The sequence below is a fragment of the Hypanus sabinus genome, chromosome 15 (genome assembly GCF_030144855.1).
Source record: "Hypanus sabinus isolate sHypSab1 chromosome 15, sHypSab1.hap1, whole genome shotgun sequence".
Classification (NCBI taxonomy): Eukaryota; Metazoa; Chordata; class Chondrichthyes; order Myliobatiformes; family Dasyatidae; genus Hypanus; species Hypanus sabinus.
In genome coordinates this window covers 89,938,462-89,959,623 of record NC_082720.1, presented here as the reverse complement: position 1 = coordinate 89,959,623, position 21,162 = coordinate 89,938,462, and the positions used below count along the sequence as shown (strand labels likewise).

The following is a 21,162-nucleotide window of genomic DNA, read 5'->3' as shown; positions in this document are numbered from 1 at the left end:
GACGTGGATGTTGTGTAGCTACATGTTCTTGATGGTGGGTAGGCTGGTGCCAGTAATGCATTGCACAGTTTCAACTACCCATTATAGAGCCTTCCTATCCACTGCAGTACAGTTTCCATACCAAGCAGTGATGTAACTTGTCAGAATGCTCTCTACTGTGCAGCTGTTGAATTACACAAGTATAGATGCAAATAGTCCAGCTCTCTTCAACCTCCTCAGAAAGTAGAGGCACTGGTGAGCTTTCCGCATTGTATAGGCTGTTTTCTGGGATCACGAGAGGTTGTGCCAGAGGTGCAATCCCAGGAGTTTGAAACTTATGTCAGTGTTACAAGTTTAAATTTAGCATAGAGGTCTTAGTATCCACAGAATAGGCACTTCTGCTACTAATAAGGAGCATTCCAGAACAGCCTCATTTTTGCAGTTTGAACTGAAGTCTGGAAGGTGCAGGACAGATGCATCTATGGGCCGAATCTAGGTAGCAGGGTCCAGGTCAGAGTGTGAGGAATGAGCCAATGTTTGGCCATTGCTGCAGCAGACTTGGAGGAAATTCGATGAGACAGAGCTCGGGCCTGAGAGCAAGGAAAGACCCAAGATTTGATTGATTTAAAGGCCCAACTGAATTGCAAAGTTAGAGCACAAGCCAAAATTGAGGCTGCAGGGCTTGGACCCAAGAGTTTATTGGTGGCAGGGCCTGGGACCAAGAGTTTATTGAAGTGGCAGGGCCTGGGACCAAGAGCAAGGAACAACCTGACGATTTAAGCATTCGGCCAGATTGAAAAGGTCAGGGTGTCAAGGCCAGGGGAGAGGGACAGGCTGATTCAGCTTGCTGCTCCACGAGGTTTACTCATCTCTGCACTGATGGCACATAATGAGGGCAAATGAGATTAGGCATCAGAGCCAGCATAGAAAAGATGGACCAAAAGGCCTTTTCCTGTGCTGTACAATATATCTTTTAAGCCATAACAATAAAGCACAAACTATTAATTTACAATTGTCATCACTCACACCGATAAATGTGCAAGCTGGGCTTACTGACGGGTTCTGGCAGGAATTTTAATGTTTTATTGTGGTGTATCATTATGTAGATGAAAATTATTGCAAGAAAAATTCTGTTAGAATCCTCCTTTCTAAATATGTGTTAACTGAATTATCTCTTACTGCATTTTTCAGGAAACAGATCCAGAATTCGATCACTGTGCAGTCTGTATTGAGGGATACAAATTTAACGATGTGGTCAGAATTCTGCCATGCAAGTAAGCCTCTTTACCTTGTTTTAATATATAGTGCCTATAAAAAGTATTCACCCACTTTGGAAGTTTTCATGTTTTATTGTTTTACAAATTTGAATCAGTGGATTTAATTTGGCTTTTTTTGACACTGATCAACAGTCTTTAGTGTCAAAGTGAAAACAAATTTCTACAAATTGGTCTAAATTTATTACAATTATTAAACACAAAACAAGTGATTGCATTATTACTCACCCCCTTCAAGTCAGTATTTAGCAGATGCACCTTTGGCAGCAATTACAGCCTCAAGTCTGCGTGGCTAGGCCTCTATCAGCTTTGCACATATGGACACTGCAACGTTTCCCCATTTTTCTTTACAAAACTGCTCAAGCTCTGTCAGATTGTACAGGGATCATGAATGAACAGCCCTTTTCAAGTCCAGCAACAAATTCTTAATTGGATTGAAGTCTGGACTCTGGCTTGGCCACTCCAGGACATTAACTTTGTTATTTTTTAAGACATTCCTGTGTAGCTTTGGCTTTATGCCTGGGGTCATTGTCTTGCTGAAAAAGAAATCTTGTCCCAAGTTGCAGTTCCCTTGCAGACTGCATCAGGTTTTCCTCCAGGATTTCCCTGTATTTTGCTGCATTCATGTTACCCTCTGCCTTCACAAGCCTTCCACAGCATGATGTATCTACCAGTGTGCTTCACGGTAGGGATGGTGACATAGTATTTAGTCTGATGGTCAAAAAGTTGTATCCTCCTTTCTTCTAGCTGACTTCAGAGTCTCCCATATGCCTTTTGGCAAACTCTAGCCAAGATTTCATGAGTTTTTTTCCAACAATGGCTTTCTCTTTGCCACTCTCCCATCTCAGCCACTGAAGCCTGTAACTCCTCCAGAGCTGTCATAGGTCACTTGGTAGCCTCCCTTGCTCGTCCCTGTCTGTACAGACACTCAGTCTTTGGGGACTGCCTGCTGTAGGCAGATTTACAGTTGTGCTATATTCTTTCCATTTCTTGATGATTTCAGTGACTTGGAAATTTTCTTGGATCTATCTCCTGACTTGTGTTTTTCAATAACCTTTTTTGTGAAGTTGCTTGGAGTGTTCTTTTGTCTTAATGGTGTAGTCTTTGCCAGGATACTGACTCACCAACATTTGAAACTTCCAGATACAGGTGTATTTTTACTACAATCAATTGATACACCTTGACTGCACACGGTGATCTCCATTTAACTAATTATGTGACTTCTAAAACCAATTGGCTGCCCCAGTAATTATTTGTTGTGTCATATTATAGGGGTGAGTACTTAAGGCAATCAATTATTTTGTGCCTTATGTTTGTAATTAAGTTAGATCACTTTGTAGAAATTTGTTTTCACTTTGACATGAAAGAGTCTTTTTCTGTTGATCAGTGTCAAAAAAGCCAAATTAAATCCACTGTGATTCAATGTTGTAAACGATAAAACATGAAAACTTCCAAGGGGTTAAATACTTTTTATAGACACTACATGTATATGCTGGAAATTTTAATAATAACTAGTACGTTAATAATTTTGTGACATTCCTGCTACAGTGTATGTGTATGTTTTAAAACATAGAACATTACAACACATGCTCTCTAATCCAGGTAGATCCAGATAAATCTTGAAACAGCTTTGTGAAAAGTGTCCCAATGCAATAGAAATATCAAAGTGTAACTGTAGTTAGAAGCCCCCAGAAGTGTGGTTTGGTTAGAATTTTAGATGATGGAGATGATGAAACTGAGGCCAAAGCAGAATAGTTATGGATTGTATCATTAAGGTGAAGGAGGCTATACTGGTGAAGACAAAATGTATAGATTGCCTGGAGATTGGTGCATGAAGATACAAAATATTTGTACTTATGTGGTAAGGCTGAAGGGAATTCATCAGATTTGAAATTTTTTTTCGCAGTATGGTTTACTGTTTTTAATTGCCCTGATTAAAAATGGCAAATTCCTGAAATTTAATTTTAGAAATAAATGTTTAAAAAAATCAATACTAGGTTGCATTCTCCCTCCAGGGAATGAATATGTTTATGTGCATCTGTTTTGTGTTTTAGTAATTCTATCAGCATTATGACCTTTTTTCAAAATCTTATTGTATTACACATTCAGATACATTTATGTTTTATTGATGGAAGTGATCTCATTTAGAATACATCCCTCTCCACTATCAAGTTACACAGACCTTTCAGTTGGAACTGAAAAGTTGTTTACAGTTTTATATGCTTTTTGGACACTTTAGCAAAGATCTTAAGCTTAAGAGATTCTGCAGATGCTGGAAATCCAGAGTAGCACACACAAAATGCTAGAAGAACTCAGCAGGTCAAGCAGCATCTATGGAAAGGAATAAATAGTCAATGTTTTGGGATGAAACTCTTCATCAGGACTTATCTCCTGAAGTATCTTGGCCCAAAACATTGACTGTTATTCATTTCCCTAGATGTTGCCTAACCTGCAGAATTCCTATATCTGAAATACCAATAAAGTAATACTTAATATATACAAAAAGAGTAATTGTAAGGCATGTGAGAAAAATATTCATTGCCCTTCTCTCTCACACACACACACACACATTCCAGCTTGCTAAAAAAAAGCAAGGAGCCAATGGCATAAGCTCCAATTACAATTTCTCAATCTTCCCTGAATAGAACTTTGGAATACCGGAGATGATGTATTCTTTAAAAAGAAAAGGAGGATGAATAAGGCAATTAGAAGCAAATGAGTTTAACTTTGGTGACAGTGAAATAATTGTGTCAGTTTCAGAGTGGGGTGTGAACCATCAATTATATCCAGTTAATTTATGAACCATCAATTAGAGTAGCACAAATCAGGATCAGAAATCAACTTTATTCACTATATATATTTACATGTACTAGGAATTTACTGTGGTGTGTTGGTCAGGGCCTGACATGCAACAAAATACAACATTCAACAATTACAAAGAATAATAATTTAAAAATAAAATTAGAAGTTAAATACAGATATAAAATAAAATGTGCATAATTGTATCAAATTTTGAAAGGCCTGGATAGTGGATGTGGAGAGAATGTTTCCTATAGTCAGGGAGTCTAGGACCAGAGGCCATTGGCTCAGAACAGAGGGATGCCCATTTAAAACAGATGAAAGGAATTTGTTTAGCCAGTGGGTGGTGAATTGTGGAATTTATTGCCACAGGTGGCTGTGGAGGCCAGGTCATTGGGTGTATTTAATGCTGAGTTGATTGGTTCCTGATTTATCAGGGCATCAATAGTTACTGGGAGAAGGCAAGAGAATGGGGCTGAGGGGGGTTAATAAATTGGCCATGATGGAGCAGACTCAATAGGCCAAATGTCCTAATTGTGCTCCTATTATTACAGTCTTATTTATCATCATTTTGTTACATATCCGTATCCTCTTTGGTGAAAACCAATATAAAGTGCCCATTCACTGCCACTGGCTCCAAGCTTAACCCCTTCCTTTGCCTATGAATTTCTTGTACTCAGGAGTGTGTCCAGTGGTGTTCCTTGAATTACTACTCAAGAATCCTACCTTCTTTCTACATACCCTCTCAACTTTATGTATAAAATACTTTTGGTCGTTCCTTAATCCTACATCTCAAGGACATTCTATGGCATCTTTAAGCCCTAATACCTTGAAAATGTAAGTACTTTCTCAATTCCATTCCTCTAGTTCCCCACAACCAGCAGGTTCCTGAAACAGTGTGGATAACATCACTAACCTCAAGTCTGAACTGATTCCACAATCTACAGACTCATATTCAAATCCTCTACAACTCATGCTCTCAGTGTTATTTTATTTGCACAATTTTGCATTGGTTGCTTGTCTGTCTTTGTTTATGTATAGTTTTTCTTAAATTCTATTGTATTTCTTTATTTCCCTGTAAATACCTAGAAGAAAATGAATCTCAAGAGTTGTATATGGTGAAATATACGTACTCTGATAATAAATTTACTTTGAATTTTGACTCTGCTTTTAAGATTTCAGCTTCCTGTGTCTTAGGTTGGGATTGGTTTATTATAGTCAAATGAACTGAGATACAGTGAAAAGCTTGTCTTTCAAATTGTTCATACAGGTTAGATCAGTACACAGTACGTTGAGGTATTACAAGATAAAATCATAGCAATGCAGAATAAAGTGTAACAGCGACAGAAAATGCAGTGCAGGTAAACAAAGTTCAAAGTACATTTATTATTTAAGTACTACCTTGAGTTTCATTTTCTTGTGGGCATACACTGTAAATCCAAGAAACACCATAGAATAAATAAAAGACCACACCCAACAGGACAGGCAAACAACCAATCTGCAAAGACAACAAACTGTGCAAACACAAAGGATAGATAGATAATGAATATCAGTAACATGAGAAGGCTGTGAAGTAGGTTGTGAGGTCAAGAGTCCATAAGACATAGAAGCAGAATTTGGCCCCTCTGCCCATGAGTCTGCTCCGCCATTCCTTCATGACTGCTTTATTATCCATCTCAACACTATTCTTCTGACTTCTCCCCATAACCCCTGACGCCCTGACTAAGAATCTATCAACAACACACACAAAATGCTGGTGGAACACAGCAGACCAGGCAGCATCTAGGATTCCTAGGACAACATCTAGGCCAGGACTCCTGACGAAGGATCTCGGCTCAAAACGTCGACAGCTCTTCTCCCTAAAGATGCTGCCTGGCCTGCTGTGTTCCACCAGCATTTTGTGTGTGTTGTTGTTTGAATTTCCAGAATCTGCAGATTTCCTCGTGTTGCTCTAAGAACCTATCAATCTCTGTTTTAGATAAACCTAATTACTTAATCTACACAGCTGTCTGTGGTAATGAATTCCACAGATTCACTACTCTATGGCTGAAGAAACTCCTCCTCATCTCTGATCTAAATGGACGTCCCTCAATTCTGAGGCTGTATCCTCTGTTCCTAGACTCACCCACTATCAGATATATCCTCTATCCTGTCAAGACCTCTCAATATTCTATATATTTCAATGAGTCCATCTATACATACATCTCATTGGCTTCAGTCTGGTGTTTTTCTCTGCGCAACCTTACTCAGCAATGAGCTGAATGGCTTAATTCTGCTTCAACCTCTTATGGTCTTACGGTCCACAAAGGTATTCATACATTTGTTAGATTCTAATGTTTGAATATCGGTTTCTTTCAGAAGTCAGGAAAGAGGCACAAAACCTGTTGCTTGCCAGTTGTTTTATTCAGTGTTAATAGAACAGAGAAAGCTGAAAACGGACAGTGATAGAGATCTATTAAGTGAAGAAAGGTAAAAACAGAAAGAAAAAGATGACACCACTGCATGGTCAACTCTTTTTAGACCCATAGGTAAGAAACATTCCATTCAGTTTACAGATAAATCAATCAGAAACAGTGCAATACCAAAAGAAGCTTCCAGAACTTTCCAGAATCATACAAATGTAACCACTAGAGACATACAGACAATTTGCATATACCACTAAGAAGCATACTAAACAAATATATCTATGTAAGAGCCACTTAAAATCCAAGCAAACAATTAATTATTAAGATGCAAAGAAAATAACAATCAAACAGACTATTCCAACACAATATTATTCTTAAGAGGTCAATAGCCACAGAGGACACCTGACTTCCCCTCCTGGCAGTCACCCATCTGTCTGACTCAACCTGTGGAGTGACTATCTCCCTGAAATTTCTGTCCATAACACTACTTACCTTCTAATAGCCACACTACAGGAAGGATGATATTGCAATGGTGAGAATGCAGAGCAGACTTATCATGATATTGCCTGGATTTGAGGGCTTTAGTTATAGAACTTAGAAGACTACAGTACATTACAGGCCCTTCAGCCCACAATGTTAGCAAAGAAGAAACATAGAAAACCTACAGCACAATACAGACCTTTTGACCCTCAATGCTGTGCCGAATAAGTACTTACTTTAGAAATTACCTAGGGTTATCCTAGCCCTCGTAAACACAAAATAGTCTGCAGATGCTGGGGTCAAAGCAACACACTGGAGGAACTCAGCAGGTCGGGCAGCATCCGTGGAAACGAACAGTCAATGTTTTGGGCCAAGACCCTTCATCAGGACTGAAGAGGGAGGGGGAAGGGGTCCTATAAAGAAGGTGGGGGGGGGGGGGAGAAGGCTGGTAGGTGCCAGGTGAAAAACCAGTGAGGGGAAAGATCAAGGGGTGAGGAGGGGAAGCAGGGAGGGGATAGGCAGGAAAGGTGAAGGAATGTAAGGGGAAAGCACTATGGGTAGTAGACGAAGGCGGAACCATGAGAGAGGTGATAGGCAGCTGAAGGAGGAGGAGGAGGCAGAGTGAAACTGGGATGGGGGAAGGGAGAGAGAGGGAATTACCGGAAGTTGGAGAATTCAATGTTCAGGCCAAGGGGCTGGAGACTAACCAGACGATATATGAGATGTTGCTCCTCCACCCTGAGTTTGGCCTCATCGTAGCAGTAGAGGAGGCTATGGACATATCTGAATGGGAATGTGAAGCAGAGTTGAAGTGGGTGGCAACCGGGAGATCCTGTCTGTTGTGACAGATGGAGCAGAGGTGCTCGATGAAGCAGTCCCCCAATCTATGTCAAGTCTCACCGATGTAGAGGAGGCCACACCAGGAGCACCGGATGCAATAGATTACCCCAACAGACTCACAAGTGAAGTGTTGCCTCACCTGGAAGGACTGATTGGGGATCCTGTCTGTTGTGGCAGATGGAGCGAAGGTGCCTGACAAAGTGGTCCCCCAATCTGTGTCGGGTCTCACATCCTGTCTGTTGTGGCGGACGGAGCGGAGGTGCTTGACGAAGCAGTATCCCTTCTGTTGTGGCACACACCTGTCCCTACACCTCCTCTCTTACACCATTCAGGGCCTCTAACAGTCCTTCCAGGTGAGGCAACACTTCACTTGTGAGCTGTTGGGGTTATCTACTGCATCCGGTGCTCCCGGTGCAGCCTCCTCTACATCGGCGAGACCCAACGCAGATTGAGGGACCGCTTCGTCAAGCACCTAAGCTCCATCTGCCACAACAGACAGGACCTCCCGGTTGCCACCCACTTCAACTCTGCTTCACATTCCCATTCGGATATGTCCATGCATGGCCTCCTCTACTGCCATGATGAGGCCAAACTCAGGTTGGAGGAGTCTGGATAGTCTCCAGCCCCTTGGCATGAACATTGAATTCTCTAACTTCTGGTAATTCCCCCCCCCCATATCCCAATTTTACTCTGCCTGCTCCTCCAGCTGCCTATCACCTCCCTCATGATTCCACCTCCGTCTACTACCCATAGTGCTTTCCCCTTACATTCCTTCTTCACCTCTCCTCCTTATCCCCTCCCTGCTTCCCCTCCCACACCCCTTGATCTTTCCCCTCACTGGTTTTTCACCTGGCACCTACCAGCCTTCTCCTTCCCACCCTCCCCCCACCTTCTTTATAGGGCCCCTTCCCCCTTCCTCTTCAGTCCTGACGAAGGGTCTTGGCTCGAAATGTTGACTGTTGGTTTCTACTGATGCTGCCTGACCTGCTGAATTACCCATAACCCTCTGTTTTTCTAAGCTCCATGTACCTATCTATGACGCTCTTAAAAGACCCTATTTTATCCACCTCTACCACTATTGCAATAAATATAAATACATACGATATATATGCATATAGTGACACTAGGTTGTACTTAAGGTAACTGACAGGAAATGAAACCGTAGTGTGGTGGGGTGGTTTAGTGGGTGGAGGTGTTGATCAGCCTTGCCACTTGTGGAAATTAAAGTGAGGGTGGGGAAAGTTAAGAGGAGATGTGCGAGGCAAGTTTTTTTACACACAAGAGTGTTAGGTTAATGGAATGTGCAAGGGTTAACAAACTGGGTGTTGATGCTAGTGAAGTAAGCAGATATAGTGATGTTGCGAGATACTTAGACAGGCACCTTTCAAAAGTACAGGATATGGAAGGACGTGGATTGTACACAGGCAGATGGGATTAGTTTGAATTTGTTTAGCATAGACTGAGACAAAGGGCCTCTTCTTATGCTGTCCTGTTTTATGTTCTATGTTGATTGTTAGTCTGTTTTGGAATCTTTGTGTATATGAGGAAAATGGTACATTCATGAAAGGTTGCTGGAATTCCCTTGCTGTACCAAGAACCAATAATTCGAGTTCGAAGAGGTTTTGTAAATGTAAGAAATATCTGATACAGTGTCACAACCTGACAATGATCAATGCCCCATCAGATTGGGAATTGGTTTATTATTGTTACATAAATAATACATAAGTCAAAAGACATATGAGCAGAATTAGGCCATTCAGCCGATTGAATCTGCTCTGCCATTCCATCAGGGCTGATTCATTATTCCTTCCAGTCCTGATAAACTTGTTGTACCACTACGTTCTAGTACTTCTACTAAAATGGTTCATGCATTTTAAATCAGTTTGTATTGTGAACTGTTTCAGGCATGTCTTCCACAAACAGTGCGTTGATCCCTGGCTAAATGAACACTGTACTTGCCCCATCTGCAAACTAAACATACTGAAGGCACTGGGAATTCTGGTAAGATCAAACTGTTATTTGAATAAATCATCTGTTTGCATTTTCTGTTAAAGTGGATGGCCTTATGCTAAGTTGCTTTCAACAGCTTAAAAGTGCAAACTGCCACATTGCAAGATACAACTGAAACAGCAATCTTAAAAATATTAATATTCTCTAAATGTAATTCTTTTGGGGATTTTTTCTACTCTCTGTTGATGTTGAACAGTCTGTTGAATGCAGTTGACAAAAAAAACTTCACTGCTTTTGCAGTTGGTTGAAGCTCTTCTGTTAGTTAATTTGGAAAGAAAATTATTTCAAAATTCCATGACTTGTGGAATTTGATAGGAAATAGAACAATACAGTGCAGGAACAGCCCCTCTCAATTAAATTAGTAATCAAGTAGCCATCTAAACTAATTCCCTTTGCCAACACAATGTCCACATCCCCCCCCCATTTTCCTCATATTCATGTGTCCACCTAAATGTCCCTTAAAAGTTCCTAATGTATTGCCTCTACCACCATCCAAGGCAGTGCATTCCAGGCACCCACCACTCTCTGTGTAGAAAAACTTGCCTCTCACGTCTCCTTTGAAATTATCCCCTCTCACCTTGCATGCATATCCTCTGGTATTAGACATTTCAACTCATGGAAAAAAGATACTGTCTGTCGACTCTATCAATGCCTCTTATAATCTTACAAATCTCTATCAGATCTCCCCCCCAGCCCCCACTTTCCAGTTAGTCTAACCTCTTGTTAAAGTACATGTCCTCTTATCCAAGTAAACAGGATGCTGACTGCCAGTTCTAGTTGGCATCGTGGAGCACTGAAAGAAAATGGAACGCAGTTAAAGTTGTGGCTGATCCTTAGCCTCGTTCCCTTCCTCACCCAGTCTCTGTCTTCAGAAATATATTCAACACTCCACACTCCACTCTACTTTGGATTTCAAGAACCTACAGAACTTCCTTTGTCTTGCAGCTACAGTTTGTGTAGCTTGAAATGGTGCAGAGAAAATTAACAAGGATGTTGCCTGGACTTGAGGACCTGAGCTACAGAGAAAGATTGAATTGCACTTTATTCCTTGGCACAAAGGAGAATGAGGGGAGATTTCTAGAGGTATACAAAATTATGAGGGGTATAGATAGGGTAAATGCAAGCAGGCTTTTCCACTGAGGTTGGGTGAGACTACAACTAGAGGTAGTCCTGCTCACTGGCGCAATAACATCAGTGCCAGACTCCGGAGCAAAGGTTCCCGAGTTCAAATCCAGGTCGCACTGAGCGTCAAGCTAGCAACTCGGCCTTGTAAAAACAAGGATAGCTTGCTACAGAAACACAATCATGATGGTGCCCCGATAACTCCACTGCCAAGTTAAGAGCTATTCTTCTTCTTCAACTAAAGGTTATAGGTGAAGGGTGAAGTATTTATGGGGAAGGGTGAGGCGAGGGTGGAATGAGCTGCCATCAGAAGGTGAGGATGCTAAAAGTTTGGATGTGAATGGATGGGAGGGGTATGAAGGGTTATGGTCCATAAGACCATAAAACATAGGAACAGAATTAGGCGATTCAGCCCATTAAGTCTGCTCCACCATTCCATGGCTGATCCTGGATCCCACTCAAATCCATACACCTGCCTTCTCTCTATATCCTTTGATGCCTTGACCAATCAGGAAATGATCAACTTCTGCCATAAATATACCCATAAACTTCACCTCCACCGGTCTGTGTCAGAGTATTCCACAGATTCACTACTCTCTGGCTTAAAAAATTGCTCCTTACCTTTGTTCTAAAAGGTCTCCCCCTAACTTTGAGGCTGTGCTCTCTAGTTCTGGATACCCCCACTGAAGGAAACATCCTCTCCACATCCACCTTATCTCGTCCTTTCAACCTTTGGTAGGTTTCAATGTGATCCCCCTGTATTCTTCTAAATTCCAGTGAGCACAGGCCCATACGTTAACCCTTCCATTCCTGGAATCATCCTCATCAACCTCCTCTGGACACTCTTCAATGACAACACATCCTTTCTGAGATATAGGGCCCGAAACTGTTTACAGTACTCCAAATGCTGCCTGACTAGTGTCATATAAAGCTTCAACATTATCACTTTGCTTGTATATTCTATTCTCCTTGAAATAAATGCCAAGAGTGCATTTGCCTTCTTTATCACAGATTCAACCTGTAAATTAACCTTCTGGGAATCTTGCACAAAGACTCCTAAGTCCCTCTGCACCTCTGACGTTTGAAGCTTCTCCTCATTTAGATAAAGTCTGCACTATAGTTCCTTTTACCAAAATTCAGTATCATACAATTCCCAACACTGTATTCCATCTGCTACTTTTTTGCCTTTCTTCCAATTTGTCCAAGTCCTGCTGCAATCACATAGCTTCCTCAGCAGTACCTGCCCTTCCACCTTTCTTCATATCATCCACAATCTTTCCTACAAAGCTATAAATTCCATTATCCAAATCATTGACAAACAATGTGAAAAGTAGTGGTCTCAATACTGACCCCTGAGGAACACCACTGGTCACTGGCAGCAAACCAGAAAAGGCGCCTTTTATTCCCAATCGCTGCCTCCTGCCTGTCAGCCATTCCTCTGTCCATGTCAGTACCTTTCCTGTAATGCTGTAGGATTTTGTCTTGTTAAGCAGACTCATGTGTGGCACCTTATCAAATGCCTTCTGAAAATCCAAGTAAATGACATCCACTGCCTCTCCTTTGTCCACCTTGCTTGTTACTTCCTCAAAGAACTCTAACAGACTTATCAAAGAAGATTTCCCTTTACAAAACCCATGCTGATTTATTCTATCATTAGTCTCCAAGTAACCCAAAACTTCATCCTTAATAGACTCCAACACTTTCCCAACCACTGAGGTTAGGCTGACTGGCCTAGAACTTTTCCCTTCCTCCCTTCTTAAAGAGTGGACTGACATTTTTTGTCCTCTAGGACCATGCCAGAATCAAGCAATTTTGAAAGATCATGACCAATGCATCTGTTATCTCTTCAGCAATCTCTCTCAAAGGACGTTGTCCATCTAGTCCAGGTGACTTATCCACCTTAAGACCTTTGAGTTTGCCTTGCATTTTTTCCTTTGTAACAGCAATGGCACTCACTCCTGCTCCCTGACACTCACAGACCCCAGGCAGACTGCTAATGTCTTCCACAGTGAAGATAGATGCAAAGATACCCATGAAGTTCATCTGCCATTTCTTTGTCCCCCATTACTACCTCACCAGCATCATTTTCCAGTGGTCCTATATCAATCCTTATCTTCCTTTTTCTCTTTATATAACTGAAAAAATGTGTAGTATTCTGCTTTATATTATTGGCTAGTTTGCCCTCATATTTCATCTTTTCCCTTCTTATAGCTTTTTTAGTTGCCTTTTGTCGGGCTTTAAAAGCTACCTAATCATCTAACTTCCCACTCAGTGTTGCTACCTTATATGCCCTTTCTCTGGCTTTTATGCAGTCCTCAATTTTCCTTGTCAGCTACAGTTGTCTGTCCCAGCATTTGAAAACAACTTCTTCTGTGGGACATACAGTATCTATCTTGTGCCTTGTGAACTATTCCCAGAAACTTCAGCCATCTCTACTCTGCCGTCATCCTCGCCAGTATCCTCCTCCAATCCACGTGGGCAAGCTCCTCTCTCATGCCTCTGTAATTCCTTTACAGTACTTTATTCCATTGCGATACTAATACATGTGAATTGTGCTTCTCCCTCTCCAATCGCAGTATGAATTCAATCATATTATGATCACTGTCTCCTAAGGATCCCTGTACATTAAGCTCCCTAATAAGATCTGTTATTACACAACACCCAGTATAAGATGGCCTTCCCCTGAGTAGACTCAAGTACAAGCTACTCTAAAATGCCATCTTGTTGGCATTCAACGAATTCCCTCTCTTGCAATCCAACACTGATTTTCCCAATCCCCTTGTATATTGAAGTCCCACATTACAATCTTGTCATTACCCTTATTACATGTGTTTTCCAGCTCCCTTTGCAATCTCAACCCCACATCTTGGCTACTATTTGGAGGCCTATATGTCATCCCCATTATGTTTTTTTACCCTTTTAGTTTCTTAACTCTACTGTTGCGTGAATGAAATTGCTGGAGAGAGTTACTGGTAGATACAAAGCAGCTTCTTTATTCGACAAAACAAGGTACAGCAGGCATCATATGGAAATGCTTTCGGTGGAAAGGTCTACTGGCCCAATGTAGGGCTCGATATTTATTTGCTAAACACAAAGGACAATTCCATAATTACAAAGTATGGACAATGCTTTCTTTTGAAGCTACATACAAACTTTACACCTTCTGATTCGCATCCATCCCACAGACACCAGCAGCATCTGTGGACTGGGATTCACAGCTTTTAGGAATCTATTGTTCCAAATTAAATCCACAATAGATTTTCAAGGAACAGAAAACTGGTAGCCAAAGCCATTTACTAAATGTAAATGACCTAAACCCAAAATCATTCTAACATCCACCTACAAAGATTCAGCATTCCCTATGTCAGCTGTTTCTAAAGATGTAATTCCATCTCCTACCAACGGAGCCACACCACCGCCTGTGCCCTCCTGCCAGTCTTTTCGATACAAAGTACAGGCAGTCCCCGAGTTACAAACGTCTGACTTACAAACAACTCGTACTTACAAATGGAGGAAGGAGAACGCCATCCGCCATTTTAAGTCGTTGCCGTTAACGCTGTGTTGAGTGAGATTCACCCTGACACCCACCTTTTCCCAGTCAGCACCGCCCCCACTTGTCCCATTTAACCTGTCTCAGTGCGGGTGGACTTTAGGACCCAGCGGAGCTCAAGTCAGGACCTGCCGCTTTGTGCCTTTTGAATTGTGGTAATTTAACTCTTTGCTCTGTCTGCATTTGTACCCAAGGTGGACTTGTCCTTTCTTACTTTCATGTTACATCCATCATCTACTTGTAAACCTGCTGGTTCATTTTCAGCTCTATCATCCTGGTTCCCATCCCCTTGCCATATTAGTTTAAACCACTCCCAACAGTTCTAGTAAACCTGTTCATCCCTTTCGTACAGGCCTCACCTGCCTCTTAAGAGGTTCCAATTATTCAGAAATCTGAAATCTTGCCCCCGCTCCAATTCTTCAGTCACATATTTATCTGCCACCTCATTCTGTTCCTATCCTCACTGTCACGTGGCACAGGCAGCAATCCTGAGGTTATTACCCTTGAGGTCCTGCTTCTCAGCTTCCTTCCTAACTCCCTGTATTCTTTCTCAGGACCTCCTCCCTTTTTCTACCTCTGTCATTGGTACCGATATGTACCATGACTTCTGGCTGCTCACCTTCCCTGTTCAAGATATTGTGGATGCGTTCAGAAACATGGTGGACCCAGCCATCTGGGAGGCAAACTGCCATCATGTGTTCTTTTCGTGTCTACAGAATTGCCTGTCTGTCCTCCTGACTATAGAGTCCCCTATTACTGCTGCTATCTTCTTCAGTTCCCTACCCTTCTGAGCTACAGGGCCAGACTCAGTGCCAGAGGCACAGCTGCTGGTGCTTCCCTGTGCAGATCGACCACCCCCACAACAGTACTCAAAACAGAGTTCTTATTATTGAAGGGAACGGTCACAGGGGTGCTCTCCACCATCTGACATTCTCCTTACCATTTCCTGACATTCACCCATTTATGTGTCTCCTGTAGCCATTTTCCCTAACAAGCCATTAATCAATTTAGTTCCAATCAATTTTTTGTGCAACAGATGGAGTGCCATATGAGTCCTGCTGAAGGGTTTCAGCCTGAAACGTCAGCTGTACATTTTTCCATAGGTGCTGCCTGGCCTGCTGAGTTCCTCCAGCATTTTGATTGTGTTGCTCGGATTTCCAGCTTCTGCAGATTTTCTCTTGTTTTTGGTTTGAGCACTATATATGATAGGTCGCCACGCTGGTTTAGTGGCATTTGCGATAAAACAAATTCCAAGTCTGTTTGCAATCCATTGTGCAATTCATTGTCAAAATCTCACAGCCAAAAAGCACAAATAATCAAGAGGTTGATAGGTTCTTGATTATTGAGGACTTCCAAGGTCACAGGGAGAAGACAGGAGAGTGGGGTTGAGAGGGATAATAAATCAGCCATGATGGAATGGCGGAGCAGACTTGATGGGCTGAATAGTCTAATTGTGCTCTTACGTCTTATGATCTTGTTTGAATTAATCTGATGCCCTTACCTTAGTTGATAACATTTGTTGAAGTGGTTTCGGTTAATGACATACTCACATAATTCAGTGGCTGTTTGATCTCTTACAGCCAGAATTGCAATGTGCAGAGAATTCAGCATTTGACATCGATAGAACGGCTAGGGGATCACTTGCCAACCAGAGATTTATGCCTACTGATGTCACTAGTGATGGTTCCATCAGTCTCGAGCCACTACGATTCTTGGGGAGTTCGCAGATGGGTCAGGAAGAAGAATTTGTACCACGAACCAGGGAAATGAATATCACCATAACCAGTAAGATGCTCTGTAGCCAGTGTTGTTAAGACAAGAAACACCTGCTTCACATTTTCTTTATCTCTTGCAATCTAACTAACTATCCCCAAATTATATCTTTAAATTATGTCTTATTCTTAAACTTTGAATACATGTACAATATGCCAGAATTATATTATAGCTACACAAATTGCTGGAGGAACTCAGTGGGTCAGGCAGGTCGGTGGGTCAATGGAGGGGAATAAACAGTTAACATTTTGGGCCGAGACCCTTCACTAGGACTCGAAACAAAAGCCAGAATAAAACCCCTCACCTGGTTTCAACTGTCACCTGACAGTTTGTAATGCTCCCCTCCCACAACCTTCTTATTCTAGCTTCTTCCCCATTCCATTCTGATCCTGATGAACGGTTTTGGCCTCAAACATCAACTATTAATTTCCATAGATGCTGCCTGACCTGTTGAGTTTCTCCAGCCTTTTCTGTGTGGTGCTCCAGGTTTCCGGCATCTGCAGAATCTCTCGTGTTTATATCATAGCTATCCCCATTCTGTACTGTGCAACAATCTCTTTATAAGTAACATGAACTTCATTTATGATATGCTTTATAGAAAAAATTACTTTACCACCTATTGTTTTAGGCTAACAGGTTTCATCGGCCTAATTGCGAGGGAGCCCTGTCCAGCCATCCGTAGACTGCTGGTGTGAGACTCGCTGACTAAAAGCTACTTCCCTCTTTTAAAATGCTGGTTGCTTTGAAGATTGGTGCCACCAAGTGGCAGAAAATATTTCTCACTTCATACTTACAGTTGCTTGGTCCTGGGAGGTCAGGATTTGGTGCTAGTCCACATTCAAACTTATCTGCTTTTCATTTGTCTTAGTGTACTTCAACTTCTCTCATTCCCCCCAACCCTCTCCCTCCCCATCCTCCCCTCCCAAAATTGTTCATTCTATGAGCTTTTAATGAAAATGTAAGTATTTTTCAAAAAAAATTGTTTCATTTGAAACATTAAAAAACATAAGATTCCAATAATTCCAATGTCTTCTTTATTCTTGTCATGTCATATTAAAATCTTTCTGCTGCTTTCCGTGAAACTTTTTTAAATGACTGGACTAGCGGATGGAGTTATGGATTGTTGCATGGTTTTCTTTGAAGCATACATCTTCAATAAGACTGAGGTGTATTGATCTGATAATTGTGCAACACTTTCTGATGTATTATCAATTTCTGAAAGCAATTTGTAATGATGTCGGTGTACTTCTGAGCTTTTATGTCACAAGATTTACTCAACAACCTTCTTGCTGCTCTAACATAATGCCTGTTTTGCTGAATAATATCTTGCTTGTTTCATTGGTCAAATATCAATACAGAATGTGAGAAATATTGCCATTCATGTGACTGACTAGGTTTTTCTTCTAAAATAAATTAATGTCTGGCTCCTGTAAGTCACTGAATTGCTTAATGTCCTCACATTACATTCAGAGGGCAGATTTAAGATGATAGTTTACAAAAAGTAATCATAAATTAATGAAGAGACTTTTTAAAATAAAGTGATTTATTATTATTTGAAATATATTGCCTGAAAAGACAGCAAAAGCATATCTCTAGAAGTATGATTACCGTTAACTATTACTGTCTGGTTTGATGCAGTGGCCTCTCACAATATTCGAAAACTACGGCGAACTGTCAGGTCAGCAGAAAAGTCTACCATCACTAGAACAAAGAAGCAGGCAGGAAAAATCATTGTTCATGCTACTAATCCTGCAGATTACCTTTTCCAACAATCCCGTTCTGGAAAAGACTATAGGACTATTAGAATAAAACTTCACATATCTTAAAAGTTTCTTCTTCCAGGCAGTTAACCTGATCAACAATTCTAGTTAGCTCCCCTCACCAACCCCCCTCTATTACCCCTGTAGTGTAAACACTATAAACCACTTCTTATACAACAGTTTGCATTCTAAGTACATGCAGGTATCTCTGTATTTATGTACATTTTATTTCATATCCATGCTTTAACCTCTAATTTTATTCACTTTATATATGGTGTATTTATTATTGTTTATAAAATTCTCCATTTTTTCTAATTGTTGAATGTTGTATTTTGTTGCATGTCGAGCATTGACCAACACACCATAGCAAATGCACATTCTGAGTTACGTTGATCTTTGATCTTTTAAGTTGGATATCAGCAAGCAGCAGAGACCATGCCAGTAATTGACAGTAATTAAAAGAGCAGGCATAAACACAAAGCACATGATGTTTATGAAGCACTCTGGTTCCATTGGCTGCGTAAGTCTAGGGAAGACCATCTCCAGCCCTGCCAAACCTGGGAGATTGAGGCACAAGCCCACCGCTGCGTGATTCATTATCCTATTACAAATAAGTGCCACGAAATAACAGACAGTACACCGCATACAATTTAAAAATTTAGCTTTATAATTCTTAATTTGACTAAATGGTTAGTAAGGAAAGAACAAAAAAAGAAAAGCACCCATTTAAATGAAACAGTCTAATGTGCACAAATTGGAGCTCCTGGTTTCTCCTTCGCTGATCCTCCTTCGATCTCACCCCAGCCTTTGAGATATCACAATCCTGCTCCAGGTCATATCCTACGACCTCTTCTCTCCAGCATCTTCTCTCTTCATTTCCTTAACAAAAGCCCCAAGCCCAACCTTAGCGTCCCTCACTTAATCAAGTCTCCCTAATTAATCTGTTATTTTGAAACAGTAACCCAAACAAGCAGCTTGCAGGGAACCGCACAAAAATCAAATACAGAGCAGCATAACTGTAAAAAAAATATGAACCAGGACATTATACTTATAAAACATTTTCCAACTTCTGTCTAGGTGTTTTTCCATGAAGCAGTTTCAGTAAGAGGCATCTATTTTACGCACTCTGTGAAAATGCACTCTTCCAGCCTTAGTAGTTACATCTGTGTTCCTCAAGGTTGTCATTGCCAGGGGTGGTAGTTGGGATAAGCTACCACTACCTATTAAATGCTCCCAATGGCGTGCGTCTCAAATAGACTCTGACAACCAAGTCTCGCTCCTGGCCTTCACATGTGGCTTAGCTACTAAACATTGCATAACCATTTCTGCTGACAGGAGAAGAGGCAAAGTCTGGTATCTGGTACCTTAAAACCATTCGCTCCAGGCAGGTGGGGCTCATCAGCCATAGTTTGCAGCTCGTCTTGGAGAAGGAAAACTCCAATCTGAAACCTCCACTGACTTGCAACTATACCCACTCGTGGGGAAGGCTTTGGGAATAAACCCTGAGGAAAAATCAGGTGCTGGAGTCCCTAAGGCAGTCCTAAGTTGTTCAATGCTGACTGGCAACTCCCGCTTGTGCCAAACTCCGCCAATTCTTTAAATTCATTGACTGCATGGAGAGTGGAAGCCTGCTGCATGAGCAACAGCATGCTCTCCATATCGTACTGCCCTGGTGGCTTGCGTATACAATATACACAGCTAGGATGCAATATCCATGATCAACTCCCACCAGTGGAAGTGCTCTAGTTGCATATGATATCCCTAGTTTTAAGTTTCTCCACTTCTCCAAATCCGTCCTTTAACGTTTTCATTCATACATGTTATGCTTACAGCAAAGCTGGAGGAGGCCATGTGGTCCATTGAATCCATGCCAACCCCATGAAGCAACTCTGTTAATCATACTTGTGGGCAGACACCAGCACATATTTAGGTGTATTAACACATTTTAATGTACATAGAACTGTACAACATAGGAACAGGCCCTTCAGCCCACAATGTCGTGCCAAACCAATTAACTGGCTGAATAAACTAACCTTTTTTGCCTACACAATGTCCATATCCTTCAAATTTCTTTACATTCATGTGCCTATCTAAACACCACTTAAAAATGTCTAATGTATCTGCCTCTACCACCACCCCAGGCAGCACATTCCAGGCACCCGCCACTCTCTGTAGAAAAAAAAGCTTGTCCTTCACATCTCCTTTGAAATTATCCCCTCTCGCCGTAGATGCTTGCCTTCTGGTATCAGACATTTCAACCTGGGAAAAAGATACTGACTGTCTACTCATTCTATGCCTCTCATAATCTTATAAACCTCTGTCATATCTCCCCTTAGCCTCCACCATTCCACAGAAAACAACCCAAGTCTGTTCAACCTCTTGTTAAGATACATGCCCTCTAATCCAGGCAACATCCCAGCAAACCTCTTTTTCTCTCTCTCCAAAGCCTTAACATCCTTCCTATAATGGGGAAACCAGAACTTCCAGAGTAGGAAGGCTTTTGCTCAATGGGGCTTCAGCGTTAACGGGTCGAGGCGAGGTAGGTTGCCTGTGTAGAATACAGATAGGAAGTACGTGTGTGAAGCCATTTTTCTGTGCTCAGTGTCAGATGTGGGAGGTCCGGGAGACTCACAGCCTCCCGGACGTCCATATCTGCACCAGGTGCGTCAAGCTGCAGCTCCTTAGGGACCGTGTTAATGAACTGGAGATGCAGCTCGATAACCTCTGTCTGGTTAGGGAGAGTGAAGAGGTGATAGATCAGAGCTATAAGCAGGTAGTCACACCGGGGTCTGGGGAGACTAGATAAGTGGGTAAGAGTCAGGAGGGGGAAGAGCAGGAGACAGAGGCTAGAGAGCACCCCTGTGGCTGTACCCCTTGATAATAAGTATTCCTGCTTGAGTACTGTTTGGGGGGGGACGGCCTACTTGGGAAAGCAGCTGTGGCTGCACCTCTAGCACAGAGTCTGGCCCTGTGGCTCAGAAGGGTAGAGAAAGGAAGAGGATGGCAACAGTGATAGAGGACTCTATAGTTAGGGGGTCAGACAGGTGATTGTGTGGACGCAGGAAAAAAGCACGGATGATAATTTGCCTCACAGGTGCCAGGAAACTCTAAGCTATAATCACGTCCAAGATATCCTGAGGTGGAAAGAACAGTCAGAAGCTGTGGTACAT

The 21,162-nt window shown here is 41.7% G+C and overlaps 1 protein-coding gene across 4 annotated transcripts in view; it reads left to right on the top strand.

Annotated features, from left to right (window-relative positions):
- rnf130 (ring finger protein 130) overlaps positions 1–21,162 on the top strand; it is a 183,483-nt gene that overhangs the window by 132,125 nt on the left and 30,196 nt on the right. For 3 of the 4 annotated variants that reach the window (XM_059990701.1, XM_059990703.1, XM_059990702.1), the window contains exons 4-6: positions 1,171–1,253; positions 9,682–9,778; positions 16,040–16,244. In XM_059990701.1, the coding sequence (XP_059846684.1) occupies positions 1,171–1,253; positions 9,682–9,778; positions 16,040–16,244 (385 nt within the window). Of the gene's footprint in view, positions 1–1,170; positions 1,254–9,681; positions 9,779–16,039; positions 16,245–16,860; positions 18,239–21,162 lie in introns of those variants that run through there. The other variant, XM_059990704.1, reaches the window with a different exon arrangement.